At 42.8% G+C, this 25,856-nt stretch overlaps 2 protein-coding genes across 4 annotated transcripts in view; one reads left to right on the top strand and one right to left on the bottom strand.

Annotated features, from left to right (window-relative positions):
• Window positions 1-6,125, top strand: part of dhx34 (DEAH (Asp-Glu-Ala-His) box polypeptide 34) — a 29,769-nt gene extending 23,644 nt beyond the window's left edge. The window contains exons 15-16 of the mRNA XM_039786248.1: window positions 4,835-4,979; window positions 5,848-6,125. Coding sequence (XP_039642182.1) covers window positions 4,835-4,979; window positions 5,848-5,990 — 288 coding nt within the window. The 3' untranslated portion in view covers window positions 5,991-6,125. The remainder of the gene's footprint in view (window positions 1-4,834; window positions 4,980-5,847) is intronic.
• Window positions 6,126-11,951: 5,826 nt separating this feature from the next.
• spred3 (sprouty related EVH1 domain containing 3) lies at window positions 11,952-19,855 on the bottom strand. Of its 3 annotated transcripts, none has more exons than XM_039821774.1 (6): window positions 19,666-19,855; window positions 17,822-17,987; window positions 17,503-17,671; window positions 17,349-17,410; window positions 17,057-17,215; window positions 11,952-12,971 (listed from the first exon to the last, which is right to left on the bottom strand). In XM_039821774.1, the coding sequence occupies exons 1-6, from the start codon at window positions 19,674-19,676 to the stop codon at window positions 11,952-11,954; spliced, it is 1,587 nt and encodes a 528-aa protein (XP_039677708.1). In that variant the 5' UTR covers window positions 19,677-19,855. The 3 variants fall into 3 exon arrangements, with proteins under 3 accessions (XP_039677708.1, XP_039677717.1, XP_039677723.1); XM_039821783.1 differs by lacking the exon at window positions 19,666-19,855 and adding an exon at window positions 18,670-19,207; XM_039821789.1 differs by lacking the exons at window positions 17,349-17,410; window positions 17,503-17,671; window positions 17,822-17,987; window positions 19,666-19,855 and having other exon boundaries at window positions 17,057-17,342.
• Between the last annotated feature and the right edge of the window lie 6,001 nt (window positions 19,856-25,856).

The following is a 25,856-nucleotide window of genomic DNA, read 5'->3' as shown; positions in this document are numbered from 1 at the left end:
GCGTTGTGGGATACTTGCCGGCGTAGTGTCCAGTCTTTGCGTACTGTAATATTTCACCGGAAAAGTATGCAATTCATGTACTATTGGTTTCATACTAATGTTTCGGACGTACTAACAAATCTCACATGCTGTTCTAGCTACTAAATAGCATGTTAGTGTGGAATTTCAGACGCAATCAGAGATGGAAAATCAATGTTTCAACAGCTAGAGAAATCGTGCCGTGTCAGGCGCCTGGGTAGCTCACTTGGTAGAGCGGGCGCCCATATGCAGAGGTTTACTCCTCGACGCAGCGACCGCGGGTTCGACTCCGACCTGTGGCCTTTTGCTGCATGTCGTTCCCCCCCTTTCATGTCTTCAGCTGTCCTATTAAAATAAAGGCCTAAAATGGCCACAATGTTTATTTTGTTCTGTTTATATTTGTAGAGGTCACTTCAGGTGAACTGTTACAAGCGTACGTTCTGCGCGTGTGCGAGACGTAATAAGTCTCCATAACAGCAGGCAGTGCTAATCTGTATTGTCGCCCAAAAAATGAAAACCGGAAATGACGGAACACCTGAACAGAGCACGCTGTCGTCTGTCATTGTTTTCATCAGAGAGTGTTGATAGTAGTCAAGAAGGACCGTTGTTGTCATTACTCGCTGAACACAAGAAAATACGATTACTTTTTTCACCTTGGGGAGCAGACTGATCAGTCCGACTGCCTTTTCTGCCGACTGTCGGCCGTCGGGTTGGTGTGTCAGAGCCTTTAAAGGTCCAATATGTAATATTTGTACTGTAATAAATCCAAAATTGACACCAATGCCTCATCAGATATTAAGGAAACATGTTAAACTGAAATACTATCTTTTCTGACAACAATGCTAATGTCAGTATTTTTTCTTTTTGAAATTTACATTCCTTGACGGAATTTATGTTTATGTTTTGATCTGTGTGTTGTTATCAACGGCCCAGTTTGACAGCCAGGCCGGGTTGCCAGATATACCTGTAAAAACGTAAACCCAGCTACAGCTGTAACGTTGTTACAGCCATGAAAGCAGCTAACAAACGAACAGGATCAACGGAGATAGATTCTACCGGACCTAAAAAAAAAAAAAAAAGTAAACTGCATGTTTCTAACAGTTGCGTGACCAGAGACGTAACAACCCCCTGGTAAATATTGGAGATGTATTTGAAAGATGGAGACTGCTTAGATCCCAAAAGGACGCAGAATTGGCTTATTTCCTCCTGAACAGGTAAGCATAGCTTCAGGCTAATTTATCACAGCCACTAGGGACGGGCATTTTATGTCATTTCAACATTTGTGTTCTCACATTGAATTATATAGCTAGAGTACCCGAGTTGGTTACTCGCAAAAACAATTGAGACATAGCCAGTAAAGTGATCCCGACTGGTCCTGGCTAACACCGCCATGCTAACCCTTTTAACTGCTAACGTTACCGGGAGGACCAGGCAAGCGAGCCATGGCTGTTTACAACGGGTAGTTCAGCAGCTGGAGCCGACAACGGTGAGTTATTTTAAGCCACGAGAGGGGGGCTGTAAATCGGGAAGAGAGGACTATGAGTTTGCAGTGTGTTTAGCGATTGTTGCCGTAATTCTAAGCCAATGAAGTGTGTTCCGTCGGCAAGGTAGCTAGTGGTATTTTTAGCGTTTCGTATTGTAATTCTAAGCCGAGGAAGTGTGCCTGACTGGCGTGTGGAGAGGACGGTGAGGTTGTTGTGTTTTTAGCGGTTCATACTGTAATTTTAAGCCGAAAAAGTGTGTCTGTCAGTTGGTTACAGAGCTCCGCGTCGTGTGTATATCTATGGCTCCGCGTGAGCACGGGCTTTTATGACTGTCGATATAGCCAGCATAACGTTAGCTACTCCGCTGTGCTGTGGAGTAATGTCTGGCTATGTGAGACTAGCATCTAACGTTAGCTACTCTGCTGTGCTGTGGAGTAATGTCTGGCTATGTGAGACTAGCATCTACCGTTAGCTACTCCGCTGTGCTGTGGAGTAATGTCTGGCTATGTGAGAAAAGCATCTAGCAACATTGTTGTGAATGCTGCGGTCTCAGCCTGGCAACCTCCGTGAACTTCGAGTCTGGGCAGGAGGGGGCGGGGGAAACGACTGTCCAGTATTTTGAATTGGTAGTGCAGTAACTATTTTAACCGCTAGCTGCCAGTATTACATACAATATTACATATTGCACCTTTAAACTTACAATATGTAACTTTCTGCCACTAGGGGTCTCTCAACCAAAACAATGGACGGTAAAACTGGACTTTTGATGACGTTGGGAAGTTGCGTGGAATTATGGGAGTTTTAAGTGTTAAACACCTTCGCTGCCAGTTAGAATGCATCAGTTCACGGACGAGTTTACCCTTCAAGTTTATTCACGTTACGTTTATTCATTCTAATAAAATAGCTGCAGTTTCCCCAACATAATTACGTTTTTCTTGATTAGATTTTTATTTGTAGCTGACCAGTTAGCTCGTGAGCCAGCAAGCTAACAGTAGCCAGCAGCTAAAACACAAAATATTTCACATATCAGTGTCACCTTTTGGATCGTTTCAACACCGGGCGGACGGGGTTTGTTGTAACGCTAGCTAGCTACTAAACGAGGCTGAGAGACGGTGTGGGTGGGGATTGGTCGGGGAATCTCCCGACCGCGAGCCAGGACGTTCGATGCGGTTGTGCCGCAGCAGAACATCTCCCAGCTGCCGGAATGATCTCCCCTTCACTTTTCAGTAATCTTAACTTTTCGTTTTGGTGCTTAACTCACCTTTTGTCAGGTTAATTTAGCTAACCGTAAAGACAGCAACGCGAAGAGGGGAGAAATTCGGCAGGGAGGAGATTTTCAGCACATACACCCATTATGTCTATGCATACACCGGTAGCGGCGGAGATGTAGCTAACTCTATGGATGGCCGCTGTTGTGACTCGGTGCCTGGTCTGATATGGTCCGTTTCCGACGTTTAATTAAACTGCCGTTAGCGTCGTAAGCACCAGGCACTGGAGATAAGTTCTGGCCGGGGGTTGCTGTAATAAAAGTAGCTGGCTGATAGCTGACTGGGGGCTAACGATAGCTAGCTAGCTATATGTCCGGGGCTGTTGTCAGCTGTCATCCCGGACTGAGTCTCTCTGCGCCGGGGGTGAGGCAGACAGACCGGGGGTGTGCTAGCTGGCTAAATTAGCATTAGATTAATCGTCCTATCTATACAGTTAACGTTGCTAGTGAAGTTATTCGTGGGTTAGCCCTGTCCTGTTAACTGTGGTCGAAACAGTCATACTAAAGCGTGTTGAATGATGTTGTAACCTCATAATGTTACCCACAAAGCATTAGCATCAATGTTAGCTACTTGTCGATATTGAACTTTCAAAATAAATAAGGTATCTGTTGTATTACTGTGATTAAAAAGTGGGATGTAATTAATCACAAAATGATGCTTTATGGCCAAAAAAGCAGTATTACGGTTACAAGTATTTTTTTCTGTGACATTTTATGATTTAAAATTACTCCCGGAACGTATCATCTTGGTGCCAGTGTTCTGACGGAAGTTAGAGTAACTGGAGGGTGATTTCTCTGGGTTTGACATTTGGTGGAAACATTTGGGATAGTGTAAGAACACAACTCATAAAAATATATAACATAGGTATGGTCATTTTTAGACATTTTAAAGCAGAAATGTTACATATTGTACCTTTTAAGGTTTGGTGCCTTGAAGTCGACGGTCGCGGCGCTGCCTTGAAGTCGACGGCGGTGGCTTAAAACACCATCGAGCATGTATTTTGTGCTTGTTGTTGACTCCTACCTTGGACACCATGGTTGTGTCCCTGCTGCTGGTAGTTGTTTGTATCCAGGGGGTCCAGGTGTTGTCACAGATGACATCCAGAGCATTTGTGAACTTTTGCACACTGTATTGTCCCTTCCCACATTATTTGTCACCTCATCACAGCCACTATCAAATAGCCGGTTCTTTCTGAGTGTAAAGGTGTATAAAAAGGGAGCCTAGACGTAACTTAGGTTAGTGCTCAGAGCTTTACTTTACATAAACAACTAAACCCAAATGCTCCAACAAAGCTGCCTGAAAACAGCTGTAAAACAGAGTGTCACGTGGCGACATACTTTTCCCGACAAGTCCAGGTTACAACTAAATTAGTTTATATCAACGACATTATCGACGACATTTCATTAACGGGATAGTTCAGGTGCCGCCGGAAATTCCGCCGGATGTCACTCATTTTCGGCCGGATGTCCATCACCTTCCTCTTCCTTTGTGTTGGCGTTCTAAACTGCGGTGGATTTGTGAGGACTATGGTTAACTGCTCCTCAGATCTCTGCAGGGTAAATCCAGACAGCTAGCTAGACTATCTGTCCAATCGGAGTTCTCTGTCTCACGACTAAAACAACTTTTGAATGTACACATGTTCCACCAAAACAAGTTCCTTCCCGAGGCTATTTTGCAGAGGCAGCGCTGCTCCATCCGGCGCTTGGTCCTGTCCAAGACAATTGTGATTGGTTTAAAGAAATGCCAATAAACCAGAGCACATTTTTCTCCCATCCAGTAATGCTGTGTGGACTAGCCAGACCTTCCTCCGCAGCGATGTGGAGGAAGGTCTGGCAATGTTAGACTAGTATTAAATAAAAACTAATTCCTTAACAAAATAATTGCAAGCTAAATCTCTCTTCCGTAAATGAATATATATCATTTTGGAATCAGATCATTCAGCCTTCCTTGTTAAATGCGTCTAACTTATAACTGAAATATAATTTCCCATTCAAATGAATGAGAAAGTGTGTCCAAACGTTTAAATGGTACTGTATTAAGTGTCATGGATCCTTGTGTTTGCAGGACTCAAAGGATCTCTACAGTGAGTGTTTACGCACTTTCTGGACCTGTCCTAACTGTGACCTGTACATGCCTCTGACTCCACTGGAACGCATGCAGCACGAGGCCTCCTGCAGGCCGGCAGGGGAACAGCAGCAACCGGAGGAAGGTCAGGAATCTCCTTCCGTTGATATGTCTTTTTGAGCTATCTGTTGGGGTTTGATTGCTTGAACGCATGCAACAGCTGCCTCATTCAGCAGCTGTCTCAACACTTACAGTTGTGCTCATAAGTTTATGAACCCATGCTAAAGTTGACTAAAACGAGGATTAAAAAAAATTGTAAATAAATAAATGTTCTTCCTTAAAATACAGGTGGCATAAATAAGTACACCCTTATGTTAAATTCCCATAGAGGCAGGCAGATTTTTGGATCCAGGATACTATGCATCCTGATAAAGTTCCCTTGGCCTTTGGAATTAAAGTAGCCCCCCCACATCATCACATACCCTTCACCATAACTAGAGATTGGCATGGGGTACTTTCCATCAGATCATCTCTCAATGCAAATCAAACCAGCTATTAGGCTAACTGAAATAAAACCATGCCAATCTCTAGTTATGGTGAAGGGCATGTGATGATGTGGGGGGGCTATTTTAATTCCAAAGGCCAAGGGAACTTTATCAGGATGCATAGTATCCTGGATCCATGAAATAACTGGCCTTTTAAAAATAAAAATCTGCCTGCCTCTATGGAAATTTTACATAGGGGTGTACTTACTTATGCCCCCTGTATTTTAATGAAGAACATTTATTTATATATTTACGATACATCATTCACAAAGAAAATTGGTGTCCTTAAAGATTGGATTTTTCCTAATTTTTTTTAATTAAGGCATTAAGATAAATTTCCAAAAGATATTTTTTTTTTTATTCCTCTTTTTAGTCAACTTTAGCATGGGTTCATCAACTTATGAGCACCACTGTATTAAGAGATTAATAACTTGAGACTGATTGTGGGGTATGTGTTGTGCTTTTCAGAGCCAGAAGGTGGGAAGGCGAGCTCATCCTCCGTGTCCAGTCTTACCAGAGTTTATCACTGCGACGTCTGCGACGAAGATCTGTCGCTCACCTCCACTGAGATCCTCAAACATAAAAGGCAGCACATGTATTCTGTCAAGTAAAGGACAACAGCCTGTCCTGTTGAGGACAGACTTGAGTTTATACTGTACAACAAAGTTGTTGTTTCATTTGTTTCACCGCTCTCCTTCCCTTTTGTACTTGAGGAACTTTATTAAAGTGCTATTGCTTCCCTCTAATGGTCACTGGATGTATTTGCTGTAGCCCTGTGCATTGTTCTGTTCCAATAGGAGAAATACACATTTGTAAAATCTACTTTCCTAAAATAATAGTTCCACTATTTCAACATATTCAACTTAGTCAAAGGCTGAAAACAAAAGAACACATTCAGGTATTTTTTAAGTATTCCTCAAAAAGTGGTCCACGAGTAGATAATAATAATGGTTAAAATATCATGTTTTTAATTTAAAATCAAAACAGTGTTTCTGAACCTGTCTGCAGCCAACTCCAAAGCCTAATAGTGAGGAGCATAGATGTGTTGTTTTCAATATTAAAAGAAACTTGTATGTAAATTTGTTGTAAAAATGTTTTGTCGGAATTTTGCAATGAAGCCGACTGTTTTGAGACACTGCCTCTAAAGTTTACTGTTACTGTCAACTGGCAAGATGGCTTAAAGCTATAGTGCGTAGTATCTGTCTCTCGCATGAGGAATTCTAAGTAATGACAACTGTTGACGCGTCCACGTGACACAAGTCTTCCGTGATTGCGCAGTTGCTAGTAGCCAAGGAGGACACGGAGGATTAAAAAAACACGACGGACTCTTCAGAAGAGGTCATTATTGTCGCTTGATTTTCTGTGCGGGAAAGTCGCCGGACGCCACAATCTTCTGAACACAGCCATACTGAGAAATCCAGAGAGAGTTGTGTGGAGCTAATAGTCTTAATTTGCTTTGTAGCAACTCATTTGGTAATGGCTTGAATGTAATGGACATTCATTAATATCAAAAAGTTATGCACTAAAGCTTTAGTTTGCACAGACATAGTTTTGGTGATATGGCAGCATAAGCTGCACCATTCTTCCTCATTAAGATGGCAACAGAGACCATGAGTAGGTCAACTTCTTTTGTAAAACTGTCATTTAATTTGGCTTTACTTTGTAACATACTGTTGAAGTAGGACCCCTATTGTTTTGGGGATATTTTTGCAGTTAGGTGGTCTGTGAGTTTTTGGTTACACTTTACTTGAAGGTATCTACATAAAAGTGACATGACACTGTCATGAACGTGTCATAAACATTATAAACAAGTCATAAACGTTTATGACCTAACGCTTCTTTTAGTAAGTGTCATTCGGTTTTTGTCATGACAAGTTATAGTTAGGGTTAGAGTTAGGGTTCATGTGTCATGACAGTGTCATGTGTTCATGACAAAGTTAAATAATAATAAAAGTTTGAGAGACCCTACCTTATTAGCTTAGAATAATTCTAGAACACAACTTTGATCCAGTGTTTGACACGTGAGAGAGAAGTAGACACAGATTTAAAATAGAGTGAGGGTTTAATAATGATACAAACCCACGATATGTAACACCTCAAAGCAGCACATTGGCACAAAGTCAGAAGTAAGACAGCACGGAAGATAAAAACCTGTCTCAAAAAAATAAAGAATCAGAATAAATATCTCGATAAATAAATAAACAGGTAATATCTCATTAATTACTTTGAAACTAATAAATACGTACGTTTGAAAATATGCACATTGGCAAAAAAATCAATAACCCAAAACAAAAAGTAAATAGTACTTAACACAGAGTTACTTAGAAATCATAAGGTATTGATTACTGAAATCAAAAGGCACATTTATTAAGATGTAAGAATGGGGCCTGCAATAGTGACCGCATGACTGTCCGTACTGTACTCTAACACCATTTCTGAACCAGAAGTAGCAAATCGTGTGCAATGGCTTTACTAGTTCAGTTTGTCTGCACTGTCGAGTTAACGTGTGTCTGTGTGCAGGTTTATGCGTTGCAGATTTGTGGGGATTGGATTGTGTGTGTGTGTGTGTGTGTGTGTGTGTGTGTGTGCGTGTGTGAGGAGGGGGTTGGGGACAAAGGGTTATTTTAGGATCGGAGGATGGCAGTCTAGTGACCGACTGAATTTGTGTTTCCTGCCATTGTGACAGCATGTGTTTTTTTAGTTTATTTTTTATTTTTTTAAGTGGGCCAACATTGTTGGCAGGCTGTCCTCTAGTAGTGAAGATGACCGTCCCATAACGGAGAGGTCAGGGGGTCGTGTTTATCAGCAGTCGTGTGTCCCGACTCTGAGCCCCAGTCTAATCGTCTCCATTCACTCACTTTAAGTCACTTTGGATAAACGTTCTTGGCTAAACCTAAAATGTAAATAATCTGGTGAAGCTTCTGAAAGGTTCATTCTGCCATAATTCAGTGTTCCCATCTTTAGTTTTTAAAGGTCCCATGACATGGTGCTCTTTGGATGCTTTTGACCTTTAAAGGTCCCATGGCATGAAAATTTCACTTTATGAGGTTTTTTTAACATTAATATGAGTTCCCCCAGCCTGCCTATGGTCCCCCAGTGGCTAGAAATGGTGATAGGTGTAAACCGAGCCCTGGGTATCCTGCTCTGCCTTTGAGAAAATGAAAGTTCAGATGGACCAATCAGGAATCTTCTCCTTATGAGGTCATAAGGAGCAAGGTTACCTCCCCTTTCTCTGCTTTGCCCACCCAGAGAATTTGGCCTGCCCATTAGAGAGAGACATCATGGCTTTCAAACGAACAAAGTGGCAGTTGGTCAAGGCCACACCCCCCACCCTCCACCTTGTCCCCCTCCTCAATAGCTACAGACACAGAAATGGCACATCCTAAGGAAAGCTCATTGTGGGACTGGCTCTAGTGGCTGTGATTCTGCACCAAGGCTGAATTTCGGGAAAGAGACTTCAGATACAGTATTAGGGGACCACTGAGGTCTATATAAAAGAGACTTCAGATACAGTATTAGGGGATCCCTAAGGTCTATATAAAAGAGACTTCAGATACAGTATTAGGGGACCACTAAGGTCTATATAAAAGAGACTTCAGATACAGTATTAGGGGACCACTAAGGCCTATATGAAAGAGACTTCAGATACAGTATTAGGGGACCACTAAGGCCTATATAAAAGAGACTTCAGATACAGTATTAGGGGACCACTAAGGTCTATATAAAAGAGACTTCAGATACAGTATTAGGGGACCACTAAGGTCTATATAAAAGAGACTTCAGATACAGTATTAGGGGACCACTAAGGTCTATATAAAAGAGACTTCAGATACAGTATTAGGGGACCACTAAGGTCTATATAAAAGAGACTTCAGATACAGTATTAGGGGACCACTAAGGCCTATATAAAAAGAGACTTCAGATACAGTATTAGGGGACCACTAAGGTCTATATAAAAGAGACTTCAGATACAGTATTAGGGGACCACTAAGGCCTATATAAAAGAGACTTCAGATACAGTATTAGGGGACCACTAAGGTCTATATAAAAGAGACTTCAGATACAGTATTAGGGGACCACTAAGGTCTATATAAAAGAGACTTCAGATACAGTATTAGGGGACCACTAAGGCCTATATAAAAGCATCCAAAGAGCACCATGTCATGGGACCTTTAAAGGATTTAAAAGACCGAGATCCCTCCCCACCCACACACACACACACACACATACACACACACACACACACACACACACACACATACTCTCTTATACTGTTGGGATATCATCATTCGGTGATGCTCAGTGCATTTCATGAGTTATTTTGAGATTATTTGTTGTTTGTTTTTACTCCTACAAGATCTACTTGGAAATCTTTTCAACAACCCAGCCCAGTAAATGGTTCTCCATGTCGGTGAAGAGACCAATAACAACTACAGTTACAGGGATATTAAAGCCTCGTTTTTTGTTTTTTTTTCGGTCAACCACAAATTGTGATCTTAGGAATCTTGTTGCTGCATTGCATTTTTGCTCAAGAGGCAAATTTCGGTCGAGCAACTGGTGTCTAATATCTAATATATAGGAGGCTGAACAAAAGGCCCTTGTTCTTTGAATCTAGGGAATGTACACACACAAACCTTTACATTTATGTCGACATATTAAGATTTTTGTCAACCATTATGTTAACAAAATCTGTTAATGTACCCTTGGCCAGTTATTCACTGAGAGTAGAAAAATATATCACCAACCAGCAAAATAGACACAGAAATGCAAGGTACATCACCAGAAGCATTTAAAGAAATGTCCTGGGGGGTTATTTATCTTTAAGCTCAGCTATAAACTTACAAGAAAAACCTTCCTCGCACAACATTTAGCCTCCTCAGCACCTTTGAGTGGAACGAGAACTTGGAAGGATTGTGTGACTCTGCCACACATCCTCATTGATTGCTAAGAGGCAGCGGGAAAGTTTGAATCGGGTTAGGACAGGACTTAAAATAGCAGCTTTTTTTGACTTTTTTTTTTTTTTTTAGACTTCATACTTAAAGCAACATTCAGCAAACACATTTACCACTGTGCCCAAACAAAGACCCGCCTACGGCCGTTGGTCTTTTTCAAGTTAATGTGTCTCTTTTCTTATCACAGGGTCGACAGTCTACAGCAGCACGTTTAGATGGCACACCTGGGAGCCGCGTGCTGCTGCTCAAAGACAACTTTGTGTTACCGTTTGATATCGCAACACAATAACGCACCGCAGTATTCCGTTCCAACACTTTTTTTTTTTTTCTCGATTTAGCGACCGGTACAAAAATACTCTTTCAATACATTGTTCATTGCACTTCGTTTTTTTTCTTTCCTTCTTTTGGTGGCATCTCATCCAAAGACCAAGCTAGACACATCTTACACATTGGTTAGCACGGGGTCCAGCTCTGTTTTTTCTTTGGGGTTTGGGAGTGTACGTTAGGTAGAATAGACTCACTCAGAGGCCTCGGCTGTAAGCACCTTGACTGATTCAACAAGTACAGTGGTGGGATGTGATGTTTTTCTAAGATTCAATGTTGAAAATGCACGCAAAGATGAAAAGATGTGTGTAAAGTGAGGGCGTTTAATGTTCAACACACATTCTTGATTTCCTTTTTTTTTTTTTTTTCTTTTTTTTTTTTTTGAAAACAAAAATAAGCTCGTGTTTGGTTACAAAGGACCATAATGGATCACATTATGACTTTTAAGTCTTTGTGGCTGTCATTGCAACTTCCCTTAACATGAATTGTCCCTTTGCATTTGATAACCTTTCTTATCCACCGTGGTCTACTACTTTAACCGAAAGACATCACTAAGTGGTCTCAGATGCTCATACTTTCTTTCCTTGAAGACTGCGCTCCCTCTGGTCCCTCTCTCCAAACCTCTCTTCCCTTCCCCTTTCATTCCCTAACCAGGGTTGAGTAACATCTGAGGTAAAATTAGAGGTAAAGGGTGACATCTGTTCATCTGACTGATAAACAGGCCAACATGAAACAAAAATACTTTCCCCCAAGATCTCATGTTTGTGAATTTGTGACAGTGTGTGCCATTGGGGGATTCTGTCAATATGTTTACATTTAATAAAATATAACAATTAAAATTATAACAATCATATATATAAACATCTTTAGTTGTTTGTGTTTTTCTTTCTAAATAAAAAACAAACAAACAGACATTTGAAACAGTGTACACATCATCGTTGCCTCTGCCACTCTCTTCCTGTGATAAAGTCTCTGACCGCTCATTCTTGATCAGCCGACCCTCAGGAAATCCACGGGGTTAGGGCTCCAGATGACTCCCACAGAGCCTGGTCTGAGTGCAGCGCACCCCCCCAGCGAGGAGCAGTGAGGAAGGCCTCGGGTTGAAAAGAGAGAGAGTGTGGAATGCAGTGGAAGGGTGTAGGGCTTCAGAGGGCCATGTCAGAGGTCTGGGTCTCTTGGGAGCACTGTTCCACCTGCTAAGCTCCACCTCCTACGTCCCAACGGGTGCTCCCTTCTCTCCACGCCCCAAACCTCCTTGGTCCATGGAAACCCCTCCCACCCCCCCTTAGCCTGGCCTCATCGGACCGCCTTGTGCTTTCCCCCACAGCAGCCACACCTCTCCCCACACCGCAGGCAGGCGCGCAAAGGCACGTAGCAGCACATGCAGGGCACGAAGAGCGACAGGGCCAGGAGGGCCAACCAGCGGGCACAGCAAAGGGGGTGCGGGTGGCCCCCCAGCGAGTCTTCACACGAGCACGGCTCCCAGAACTCTCCCTCAGAGTCTGACATGCAGTGGTAGAGCAGACTCTCTGCGCACCACACGCAGGTCCACTGGCGCAGGCAGTGCAGGGCCGGGTCCGGGGCATCTCTGCAGCGGCCCCGCCCGTTCTCCGAAGCGCTGAACACAGAGCGGCAGTACACGCAGCGGGACGAGCACGACGACGAAGCCTGAGGACATGGGCTGTCGTCGTCGGGGGAGATCGCCGCCGGGTCGCCGCCACTGCTGGCCCCTCCTCCTCCTCCTCCTCCTCCTCTCTTACGAGTCCGCGACCGGGGCGTGGCCAATGAGGTGTGGATGCAGCAGGGAGAGGGCGAGCCTTTGCACGTCTCCTGGGGCGAGCCGGCAGACGAGGACACGCCCGACACAGCGTTGGGCGTGGACACACAGGTGGGCGACGACGTGGACAGCCGCTGCGAGGCTTTACTGTCCAGGCTCACCGTCACTTCGCAGCCGGCTGTGCCCACTCCTGCCAGCTCCTTCTCAAAGCGAACCACGCACAGCTCGGACTTGTCCTGCAGGCTCCCCCCGCCACCGACAACCACACCCCCGGTCAGCCCCCCGACCATAGTCCTAGTGGCCCCCGCCCGTCTGTAATCCTCATAACCTCGAGAACCCCACAGGTCTTTGCAAGGGTCTACACTGTGCAGGTCTCCCTCTTCCAGGAGCGAAATGGTGGGGGAGAGGGGGGACAGAGGAGATGAGGCCGGGGGACCCACAGGAGGAGTAGGTGGAGCAGGAGGTGGAGGCGGGGGTGCCGGTGGATTCAATACAGCCGTCATTTGTGAGAGCTGGTGCTGTCCCGGCCTGGTGTGGATCTGTGGCGAGGGGATAGAATTACAGAGTGAGGCTGGAACAGTGTGTGCTGTGGCAGCACTTACACAAGGTTTTAGCTAGGATAGCTCAAATAGGAGCACAAATGATCCAATTTTCATTTGATTTTAATTCCAATTTTACTTCATGTAGAATAAATAAATGTCTGTAGAGGTGTGGACTTACTGTAAAGGTCCCATACCATGCTACTTTTCAGGTTCATACTAGTATTTTTATACTCAAACATGTTTACATGCTTTAATATTCAGAAAAAACACATTCTTTTTCTCATACTGTCTGTCTGAATATACCTGTATGTACCTTCTGTCTGAAACGCTCCGTTATAGCGCCTGTCTCTTTAAGGCCCCCTCCCGAAAAAGGCCAGTCTGCTCTGATTGGTCAGCGTTTCCAAACTCCTGCATCTGTGTTCTCTGAGTCTCTGCACTGCCATTGCAGTCAGGGAATGACTGTAACGGCACTGTAGCGGCACTTTCTACCTATATATATAGTATAGTTGTGACATCACAACCTTACAGAAGTCCTGACGGCTAGTTTAAAGGCACAGTTTCTGAATACGGGCGTTTCTCTGTGGATTGAGCGTTTTGATACTGTTACAGTATTTATATAGCACCTTGACCTGCTTTATAATCAAAAGAGAAGGAAATCTCAGTAATTGCAATATGAGACCTTTAAGGGTGGAGACAGAGGGGAAAAATCACCAGCCAACCTTCCATGTTTTTTTATTGCTCTAATGTCTAATAATACATTAAAACTACCACTAATTGGACGGCCAATTACTTCATGTCCTATGCTCCTGTGATATGGTCCAGGAATTTTAGACCTGACAACCTATGTGGGATTGCAGGGACCCAGGTTCCACTCAGTCCGAGATTATTTGTTCTGGGAGATGGCTAGGGGTGGTACGGTTCATGAAAAAACATCCGAACCGCTCGGTCCGCTTGTCTTGGTTCGGAGCGTGTGTGTGCCACACGGTTCGACGCATACGCAATGTAGCCTCGTGCCCATCAGGTGCCCGTATGTAACCTCAGACAGCTGTGTTTCCCTTTCGCGCGAAAGAAGAAGTGTGGACAAGTTACCAACAAAACGTACAGCGAAAGACCGTGCAAAACATTTCAGGCTGTCCTGCCAACCTGTATACTTTTTAACATCAATGTACTGTAACGTTTTTTCACTCTAAAGTCGCTGAAGCAGCTGCTGTTTAGATCCTGTCGGGCCTCTGCAGCAGGCAGGGCTGCTCAGTTCTCCCCGCGACTGACGCACGCACACACACAAACACACAAGGTGGATGCAGGAAAAAATGGAGATGAGACGTATACAGGAGGACCTGACAGCTACGCTCATTATTGTAAGTGCAATGATAAGTCCAATAAGTACTTTATCAAACCACTTTGTCCCAGCCCAGGCCAGGATAGGAAATTAACTAACAATGTAAACTGTTTTTATGTTTAATGTATTCTAACTTATTCAAAAGACGGAGCTTTAAGAGTTCCTCTCTTTTTCTTTTAAAGGATAAATTTTTGTAAGAGCTACACTGAAGTTGGAAGTTTGACAAATGCAAGTTATTTCAATTGATATTCTGTAATATTTACATCTTCATGTGCTAAAAAGGCCCATAAGTTCCTGTAGATGGCAATACACATTCTCCTTTTTTTTGCCAAAGGAGAATGTTGAAATCATCAATGTCTTCCCTCTTACTGTATCAAAATCTCACCTAGCTTTCCTCAGAGATGGTCCCAATAATGTGCTTAAAGTCAAGAGTCCAAGATCCTTGAGAAGGTAGTTACTAATTTCTATGTGACTTTCTACATAGAAATAGTCTATTTGAAGAATTTCAGTCAGGATTTAGAATGCATCATAGCACAGAGACGGCACTGGTGAAAATTACTAACGACCTTCAAACTATTGCTGACAAAGGACTTGTCTCCATACTTGTCTTATTAGACCTTAGTGCTGCATTTGACACTATTGACCATACCATCCTGTTACAGAGACTGGAACATTTAGTTGGCATTAAAGGAATCGCTCTAAGCTGGTTTAAGTCCTATTTCTCTGAGCGATCCCAATTTGTTAATGTTAACGATAAACCCTCCAAGTACGCTAAAATTAGCCATGGCGTTCCACAAGGCTCAGTGCTTGGACCAATTCTATTCTCCTTATATATGCTTCCTCTAGGCAATATTATTAGGAAACACTCAATTAACTTTCACTGTTACGCAGACGACACCCAATTATATCTGTCAATTAAGCCAGACGAAAGCGGTCAGTTAGCTAAACTTCAAGCGTGCATTAAAGATATAAAATCCTGGATGACCTACAATTTTCTGATGTTAAACTCAAAACAAAACTGAAGTTATTGTGCTGGGCCCTAAACACCTCTGAACTTCATTATCTAAAGATATAGCTACCCTAGATGGTATTGCCCTGGCCTCCACCACCACTGTCAGAAATCTAGGAGTTATTTTTGATCAGGATATATCCTTTAACGCCCACATAAAACAAACCTCAAGAACAGCCTTTTTCCATCTTCGTAACATTGCCAAAATCAGGAACATCCTATCTCAAAACAACGCTGAAAAACTAATCCATGCATTTGTTACTTCCAGGCTGAACTACTGTAATTCCTTACTATCAGGTTGCTAGAATAAGTCCCTTAAGACTCTCCAGCTGATCCAGAATGCTGCAGCACGTGTTCTGACAAGAACTAAGAAAAGAGATCATATTTCTCCTGTACTAGCTTCTCTGCATTGGCTTCCTGTAAAATCCAGAATTTAATTTAAAATCCTTCTTTAGGTCAAGACCTACAAAGCCCTAAATGGTCAAGCACCATCATACCTAGAATAGCTCTTAGTACCTTATTGTCCCACTAGAGCACTGCGCTCCCAGAACTCAGAGCTACTAGTGGTTCCTAGAGTCTCTAAAAGTAGAATGGGAACCAGAGACTTCAGCTACGAGGCTCCACTCCTGTGGAACCAGCTCCCAATCTGGGTTCGGGGGGGCAGACACCGCCACCACATTTAAGAATAAACTGAAAACCCTCCTCTTTAATAAAGCTTATAGCTAGGGAGTGAGGAGTTGCAGCGTACGCCTAGACCGGCGGGGCAGGGTGTATAGCTGGAGACACAGCACCCCTGCTTCTCTGTGCTTCTCTTCATAGTCATCAGACCTACCTATCACATATTCAATATAGTGAGTGTAGAGGGAGGCAGGCCAGTACAGCCCGATCCGGCACCTCTCTTTAACCTGCCTCTCTTAGTTATGCTATTTTAATTCTAGACTGCTGGGGAAGTTCCTTCCTTCCTATGACACAATGAGCTGCTCTTTCATCTCTCTTTTCATTTGTTTCCTTTTGTGTGCATCATTGTCCCAGAAATGCTTGTTACTAACCTAGCTCTGGGGAGTTTACTCCCCGGAGTCCTTATGTTTCTTCTTCGCCCAGAATATTGCCTTGGATTAGGGTGGCACCAAGACCTGGGTCTTGGGTGCAGCTGTCGCTGTGGACCTGCTACACCCTGCTACGCTCTGCGATTCCCTGCATTGTCCAGCTGCGTCCTGCTGCGTCCACTGCGTCCACCCATGCTCTACTGTGCCACACTACACCCCGTAACGCCCTGTTGTGTCCTACTATGACATGAACTACTACGACTACCAATGTAGTCACTGTTCCATTATCTTTATTATGACTATTATGTGCCACTGTTCATAACATCCCCAACCGACACCGTCAGACACCGCCTACCAAGAGTGCCGAGGTTTCTTCCTAAAAGGGAGTTTTTCCTCGCCACTGTCGCAATAGCTACTGCTAATGCTTGCTCTTGAGGGAATTACTGTAATTGTTGGTGCTTTGTAATTTATAGAGTGTGGTCTAGACCTACTCTATCTGTAAAGTGTCTCGAGATAACTCTTGTTATGATTTGATACTATAAATAAAATTGAATTGAATTGAATTCCTTTATAGTAGTCATCCTTAGAGCACAGTCACAAGTGTGACCAGAACACACTGTTCCTTGAAGCATCGTGTTATCACAATGAAGTAGCATGATGGACTTTGGAGCAGAAGCGTTGGCGTTACCTGAGCAGGTGTCTGAGTGATGAGAGCATGGCTGGATCCGAAGCTAAACTCCTCCGGCCGCACGAAGCAGGTAGACGACGACTCGCTCGTTACTATGGTGATGGGTTTGGGAAGCATCTCCTTTCTGCTGTTGGATGACGACTCACTTCCTGTATGAGACTGGCAGACGCTACGTGTCATCCCACAAGACAAAAACACCAATAACTGCGTTTGGGCCCCAGTAGGCAACGTCAATGAGCCCTTCTTAGAGAAAAAAAGAAACGCTCAACCGACAAACTGCTCAGATACTCACAGCTTGTCCGTCATCCTCGGTGTCGGCTTCTTCTGGTGTGGAGGACGAGGGCGAGTCAGAGCCTTGAGAACATGAATAGAGAGGATTTAGGCTCTGCTAGATCTCTGCTAGAATTCAAACACAACGGATGGAAGTGTCGATGGTGTATTGCTACCTCTGTCGAGCTTGTCTAGGACCGTCTGCAGCCCTTTCTCAAAGGAGATGGCATCGGCAGGACTCTGGAACGTAAGGCCAAACTTCCGATTTTCTACTCGCCAGTGATGGAAGATGGGGTTCACCTTGTTGTACACTAACCCCCTTTGCACTGCACACTCCAACACTGGCTAAAGACACAAAGGGCAATCCCAGCAACATAAGAAGTCAAACCAAGATGGTTTCCTTTGCTCAAAACATGCACTCTGCTACAGTCTTTAGGTGGTGTTGAGGAGCAACGTGACACCAAAGGCAGCCATAACACACACGCACACACTCACTGCTCGATCTCGCAGCCGCTCTCCGCGTATGATGTATTCTCGCCGCCCCCTGCCGTCAGGACTCCGCCCTTTACATATGACTACATGACTGAGGCCACCACCTCCAAGGGGCACCCAACCGCCACTGGAGTCGTCACGCGTCATCACCACTGCACGAACACGCACACTGTCAGGGAAGCCAAGAGAGTGAGCACAGGCCCAGGCTGGTTAAACAACGTGATGATATACATTGACACACACACACACACACACACACACACAGAAATACCCGCAGACATTCACACACTGACATGCACATTTGGTTGGGGGGGAAAAAGAGAGAAGATCAACTTCCATAAGACAAAAATGCAGTACTAATATGATGCTAGGGCAACTGTTTTCAGCTCTGTTGAACTAAGATGGCATGATGAAATCCACACAAAGAAGACAGAATTGACAGCTTGGCCTATGTTTTGCAACATGACAGCTCAAAGGCATGTCATACAATTTTTACTCAGGTAAATCTGATTTTAATTTGCATGCGGTGAGGCTAAACAAATATGAGAAATCATGAAATATTTGGATAATGTGGTTTGGCGTTATTTAAACATTACTGCTGCTTAGGAGCATGAGAATCAAAACTGGGACTGACTTGAGTGTAGGCTATAAAGGAAGTATGGATCAAATGGATAGAAAGAAAGCCAGCGTTGAGGAGGAGAGAAATGGCCAAATGGTAGGAGGGAGGGAGAGAGGGAGAGAGGGAGGGAGGAAGAATGAGTGTTTCCCAGATAGATGTATCAATGAACGCACCCATTCGCCATCAGAGGCCCCGGCATTCTTGCAAAAAAAAAAAGAAGCTCTGCCCTCACCAGTCGGCTGAATAATTCAGCACCGCAGTTGGACATGTGCATGTGATGCATGCACAGCCGCGTCTTTTTGTTATTCTCAAATCACACTGAATTTTAAGTGTTGCAATTCCGCCCCTGCTGCACGCACTGATTAAAGAACCCCCGATATTATGTTCTATTTTTTATGAATGGGGTAGAGCGAGACTGGCTTCGACATCGCACCGTGCGTGAGATATTTCGCCGGAAAATGTACAAGGCCTAAATACAATACAATCGCGTGTGAAAAAGGGAAAGGAAAAAAAGGAACGAGTGGGTGAGAGGATGGAGAGGAAACGAGAGATGGGGGGGAGGGGAGCGATTAGAAAAGGTAAGGAGGAGAGGAGGGGTGAGGATGAGGGAGAGCGAGAAAAAAAAATCACATTTCATTCATAAAGTTTGGCTTTAAAAAATCATAATGAAACCCCGAGACACCGTTGATAAAAATCACAACGCCTCCATCCCTCCCTCGTTTTACTGTAGCCATGTCTTGAATGACGCGATGCTGGTCCCAAACTCGCCATATTTCGCCTCCCCCCCCCCCCCCATACATTTTACACATTGACTGATTTTCGTGACGGTTTTTACCAATCGCTAACAACGCATTCAGTTCAGAGTTGTTGCATAGCTTTCTGTTTGTTTAAAATGTTTTCCTTATTATTGCTGTAATTGTGTGCGTGTAGGTTGTGTGCCAGTCGTGTAAAAAGCACAGGTCCACATGTAGGTGGCTTAACATTTATCACATATTGGCATATAGACATATCGGAAATGGGGTGTATGCTGTTGATTCAAGACTACGTAATGGTGTTTGGTTATTGTTTTTATTCCCGGCAGCCTGCTAAACTGTAGAAGACCGATTGTGATAATAGTGCATGTTGCTGGATTGGTGTAACATTGATGGCGGTGGCGTTCTTTCTACCCGATGTGGCGAATGGCTGAATACATGTGTGCAATGTTAAAAATGAAAATGTAAGGACTTACTCGCCCTCCATGGCTCGGTGTTGCCCGCCGCTTGCAGCAGCCCACCCCAGGGTCTCCTCTCTCTCTCTCTCTCGCTCTCTCTCTCTCTCCCTCTCTCTCTGACTCTCTCTCTTTTTATCCTCCTTTCAGGAAACACTCACAGGCTCACTCACATTCTCTCTCTATCTGCTCTCATTTTCCTAATCTTTCTCTCTCTTCCTCTCTCTCTTCCTCTCGGTCTCTCTCTCTCTCTCTCTCTCTCTCTCTCCACCTTGATGTCGTTTCGGTGTATCAGGATATAGGCTTGAGGTTGCAGCAGCCATTTTCCGCTGGCAGCATCCTCCCTCTCTCTCCCTCCCTCCCTCCCTCCTTCTCTCTCTCTCTCTCTCTCTCTCTCTCTCCAAATCACTCCCTCGCTTATTCCCTCTCTCCCTCTACCTGCCCTGTGCCAACACATTCGCACTAATCATTGACAGCGTCGTGTCTTTCGGTGGGCTATAGGGTTTGTCGGTGTAACCATGTGATTTGAAATGACTGAATTCGAGCCCTGAGTAATATATGCAGTGACGTGGGTGGTAAATGAAACGCTGGGCAAGCCATCAATGACCTCCGGTTGATCCCCCTCGTTGTCACGGGACAAACTGATTTCGTAGGGCAAATATCAAATACAGGTCAAATGAATGTGCCCTTCATTGCATCTTGGCAATTTTTTTTTTAAATGACACAAGTATAACTTTGGCTTATTCTTGTGTCCCTGTAACTGTGTGGAAAAGAACACAAACAGGTGTCCCGTATGGATCCTAGCGTTGGTGCTGGCAGAGACAGAGGTTTCAGCACCATGGACAGCAACAACGGATTTCGACGTTTAATTTGGGGGCTCATTCATTGGCAAGGCAAGGCAGCTTTATTTGTAGAGCACATTTCAGCAACAGGGCAATTCAAAGTGCTTTACATAAAACATCATAGAGCAGTTAGAAAACGATTAAAAAAACAAATTAAAACATTAAAGAGCAGGTAAAAATGTTAAAAAATAATAATAATAAAAGAAATAAAACATTTCTCCGACCACAGGTCCTTTTGGCTCCGGTTGGTGAAATCACTGCCCCTACTTTAATAAAACTGCGTGTGCGTCACTCTAAACTAAGTGTAAGTTATTTTATAGGCTATTACTTACTTATAACTGTAGTTACTTCATTCAGAAAAAATATACAAACCCAAACCCTGACATTGCATTGCTGTCGCGATGTTGTAGGCTATTGTTGTTTTTAGACATAGTGTTCTGGAAATAGGACTCCCTGACTCGCCTGTAAACATTAAAGTTGCTCTACATTTAAGGAATTCCACACATTTGTAGCAGGAATCCACCATAAATGTAAACAGTAGCTTACAAGCTACAATGAGGACACAGCACCAAACATTATGGCATGGTGCACAGTGGGTTAAAAGTGGGATAAAGTAACTGCTCAAACTTCAGCCAACCTCCCGCCCCGCGGGCGGCACGAACACAGCTAGCCATTCTCGTGTAGAGTTGCGACGTCGGTAGACAGGAACAAGGCTCGTTGGTCTGGGGGCATGATTCTCGCTTAGGGTGCGAGAGGTCTCGGGTTCAAATCCCCGACGAGCTCGCTTTTTGTCTATCATAGTTTGTCTTTGAACAAATTGATTTAAGTGAAAGAAAAAGCCTGCTAAATACCGGAAAAAAACACCATCCAGGTCAAGTTGCTGTTCCGTGGCTTCACTCTAGACCCCAGGGAAGGCGACAAATTCAAAAGAAGAATTCCCTAACACAGATCAACAAAATAGGAATAATTAGCTTTATTTAAGGCTTACTGGCCTATAGGTAAGGTAGCCACTAAGGTAGATACAGTTAAGCTTAAGGATTCACTGTGTCACATGCATGTTTAACATTAAGTCATGATTTATAAATATGAATATGTCAATAATTCTTATTTTAATAGCTTATTTTTTATTTTATGCACAAAGAATTATGTATAAAAGCTTTAGGCCGCTTTACACGTTATTGTAGGCCCTATTTAATATGCAACTCAATTTTATACAATATATGTAGTGGGGGTCCTCACGTCTGTCTCTCTCAGTTAAGGGTCCTCTGCCTAAAAAACGTTGAAGACCCCTGAATTAGAGGACATAAGGCCTAGTATATTTCAGCACCAAGGACAGCTCCTTAATAACACGATTGCACATGCACAAACAGCTAGTTTTAGATGGTTCTGTCATCAAATCATCATAAATTGTTGCATGGTAGCCCATAATAATATTACAAAATAAACGTAAAAAGTATATATTGGCATGTAATCCACAATCAATGAATAATAATAATAAAGCACCACTGTGACCTAATATTTTACAAAAGGGGCATTGAGGACACAGCGTGGGGATTGATCCAAGACCCATCAGATCTGTTGACACTAAATATTTAATTATGAGAGGACTGATGAACAAATTGACAGGTGAGGTTTGTACCAGCAGCTCTAAATGATAAATTAGATACACTTTAAGGGTCGCATATTTCTATAGATGTCATTATCACCATTTTTGGATAACATCTAACTTAATAAGGTAATGCAGGAAAAGATTGCTTGTACACCACCTTGTATGTGAGCATGGACAGTTTAACATGTTGGGGGGGGCCTACTCCCTTCTCCTCCTCCTCCACCACAACCTCCTACACTCGTTTTTTTTTGTATGTACCCTGTCACCTCCAATTTACCATCAAGAATAGTGCACACAGCACAATGAACACGGCCGCTTCATCATATTTCCACCCAGAAACCGTTTTGTTTCAAACGAAACGCCTGGTTTTCTGCTTGCCTGTTCGTTTGAGGCAATTCGGTTAAACAATATACTTAATTTAGCAATATGCATACCAATATTAATTAAAATAATCAAAGTGGGACCCACCTTTGCTGATAGAGTAGACATAAAATCAGCTGGCATGCAGTAAACCTGGGAGGCTTTTGGGGCCTCTGGGGCGGTTGCCTATAGATGCCTAGTTTGCCCTGTTGGTAAACATCTGCTGTGGCAATATACCTGAACTTCCTAACTCAGCAACAGTTTGTAATATACAGATCATTTAGGAAGAACTGATGACCGTTATTCCACAAACATTTTCACTCTCTCTCAAACATCAAAATGTTTTTGTGAATTTGTTACTCTACATCCCTGCAGGAGCCATCCCTTAACGTTAATGCAGCCCACTGCCCTGCAGACTGTCTGGCCGACCACATAGGTTGGTTTTCTTAAATAACTTAAAGGTGCAATTGTAATACTGACAGCTAGCGTTTAAAATAGTTACTCTTGCTCAGTCCAAATTCAAAATACTGGAGAGAGTCGTCTCCCCGGGCCCCTCCTCCCCAGACTCTAAGTTCACGGAGGTTGCCAGGCTCAGCATCCACAACAATGTTGCTTGACGCTTTTCTCACATAGCCAGACATTACTCCACAGCACAGCGGAGTAGCTAACGTTAGATGCTAACGTTAGACAGCCACCCTATCTCAGCTTAAAATTACTGCAACAACCGCTAAAACATCCTTACCTCGGCGTCCTCTCTACCCAACTGACAGACACAACCGATAACAACACACAGGCAAAAATAAAAACAGACATTCCGTCACTGAATGGAAATTTGAAAGGAGAAAATACTGGCTTTAGCATTGTTGTTAGAAAAGATAGTATTTCAACTTAGCATGAACTTCAGCAAATGGTTAGAACTAACGTTAGCTACCTTAACTTTAGCTAAAAAGGTTTTTTGTGTTCAGTTTATATGTCTTTGTATCCTCAGTGTATTAATATTTTGTGGAATAGTCCAGTGACTAAGTCTTTTGCCTCTTAATCTGGTGATCCATGTTCAATTCCCGTCAAGAGCCATTTTCTCATGCTTTTAAAATCTTCAATGTCTATGAATCAGAAATTGTCTTAACTTTAAATACTGTCATATTGGCTGAAAATCAACATGTTTTTCCAACTATTATTTTTGGTTTGTGATAGTCCCCTAGTATTGAAACTCAGAAATGAAACTCAGATTCAAAACCTGGTTGGAGCCATTTCATGTTGACACATTTTATTTTTATAACATCTCAAATTGCAACAATCCGAAACGTGACATAGCCATGAAACTCTGCACGTGCACATGCTCTGTGCTGATCCCTTCCGGCCTGCCAACAGACAAACCATAGGCTGTAAAAACTGATGTCTCATACTTGTCAAAGTTCTTCTGCCAAGACTTGCAAAATTATATAATTATTTATGCTGTTTAAATTCAACTGGAATTACTTGTTCAATGATATTAAATTGTTTTAACTCTATCTATATTCTTGGACGTTTACAGTAGTCCTTTGGGGCCAGATGTAACATTTGACTTCTATTGTTTCAATCAGTATTGTGACTCCCATTGCTTGGAAAAACATTTGATGACTGTTAAAAAGTAGAACACAGATAGACGTTTTCTACATAAAAATGATATCCAAAAAATGTTTGAGTAATGACATAATAACGAAAAAGACCAATGTTTCCTTCTTTACTTTCATAGACATGCCCTCTGCAGTTGTTGTTTAGGAATAAAGGAGTGTTTGCGAGGTGATTGATCAATAATCAGGGTCTAATCTGTAAAGTATTGACGTCGGTGTTCAGACGAGCTCGTTTTAATCAGAAGTGTTTCAGTTTGTCAGCAAACGAGCTGATGTGAGCTCAGTCAGTCAGCTTTAATGGAGGGAGGGGGACACTAAGCAACGATTGACTTAATTAGTAAAAACAGGTCATCGTTAGTCGCACTTCCTTCTTTTAATGCATCCATGATATTGTTTTTTAGGAAAAGCATCTTCAGGCTTTACTTAACATAGGATCTTCAATACAAACAAATCCATAAATCCATAAATCCAAGGACTTTCATAAGGATGAAAGTCCTTATTTTAACAAACAAAAGAGTTTTTCTAACTTTCTAAGAGTCTACTCAGAGTTGGGTACCGTGGATCAAGCGCATAGCGTACATGGGGTACACGGGGGACATGTCCCCCACACTTTCCATGTCGGTCTCCTCTGTCCCCCACACTTACAACAGGTCTGAATTAATTTGAACGCATCATAAGAAGGTGTGAGTGCACGTTACTCGTTGCTTCAGTTCATTGATATAGAGTGATATAGAAATAGGCAATAATAAAATAATATATAATAAAATATATACAAAAATATAGGGAGGAAAACTCATTAAAATATGCAATGATTAATATCGGTGTATATGATCGAATAGTTGCATTAGAATGTGCCAGAGGCAACCAAATTTGGGCTATTACGGCCAAATATGTCTCCGGGGAAGCACCCCCTACAATACCCCTCTCCATGGGGGCATGTCAAATTAGATAAGCTTATCCCTTTTGATCAATTTATATCCCCTTTGGTTGACATTCAGCAGTGTGAATGCATGTGTTTTTTAATTGATTATGTCCCTTATGTTGACGTCTGTTATTTTGTATATGTTAATTTGTATATGAAATATACTGTAATCAGGGTGTCCTTTTTTAAAGAGCTTCCTCTCATTGGCCTGCCCTGTTTAAATAAAGGTTTCAATCAATCAATCAGTCAGTCAGTCACACAATCAATCAATCAATCAATTAACCAATCAATCAGTCAGTCAGTCAAACTATCAATCAAGGCCTACTGCTGTGGACGGTGGCAGCAGCAAATGTATTTTAGCTAACTTATAAAAGGCCCACTTAAATATCAGTTTAAGTTTAAGTGTACATAGAATATTTTACTTCACCTTGCCCTCAGACAACCCTTTCCGACGGGGAACTGAAGCCATTGCTCTCTTCAAAGTCACCGGACTCCTTTGACAAAAACAGTCATTTTACCTGGCAGAACACGGGAGTTACTGGTCTACCGCTGCCTCCATCGGTTAGTTAGTCTTACTCTGTGACTCCACACTATAAAACAAACTCATCAACAAACCAATTATATTTCTATAGACGCTACAAACATATGCTTTTATAGAATACGATGCATTTCTGTAGATTACACTATCCAACAGTTCCAAAAACATCATATATATTAGTAAAATATTGATACATCTAAAGAATATTACTGAATCATATTCATATATAGGTTATATTACTTCCATTGGTAAAAGAAAAGGATAAATACCTAAAAAATTTAGCTATTTACCGGAAGTAATGATGTCTGCATTGACGTGACTTGACGAT

This window comes from Perca fluviatilis, chromosome 2 (genome assembly GCF_010015445.1).
Source record: "Perca fluviatilis chromosome 2, GENO_Pfluv_1.0, whole genome shotgun sequence".
Lineage (NCBI taxonomy): Eukaryota > Metazoa > Chordata > Actinopteri > Perciformes > Percidae > Perca > Perca fluviatilis.
The sequence above is the reverse complement of the archived record's forward strand: the minus strand, read 5'-3'. Positions and strand labels throughout refer to the sequence as shown.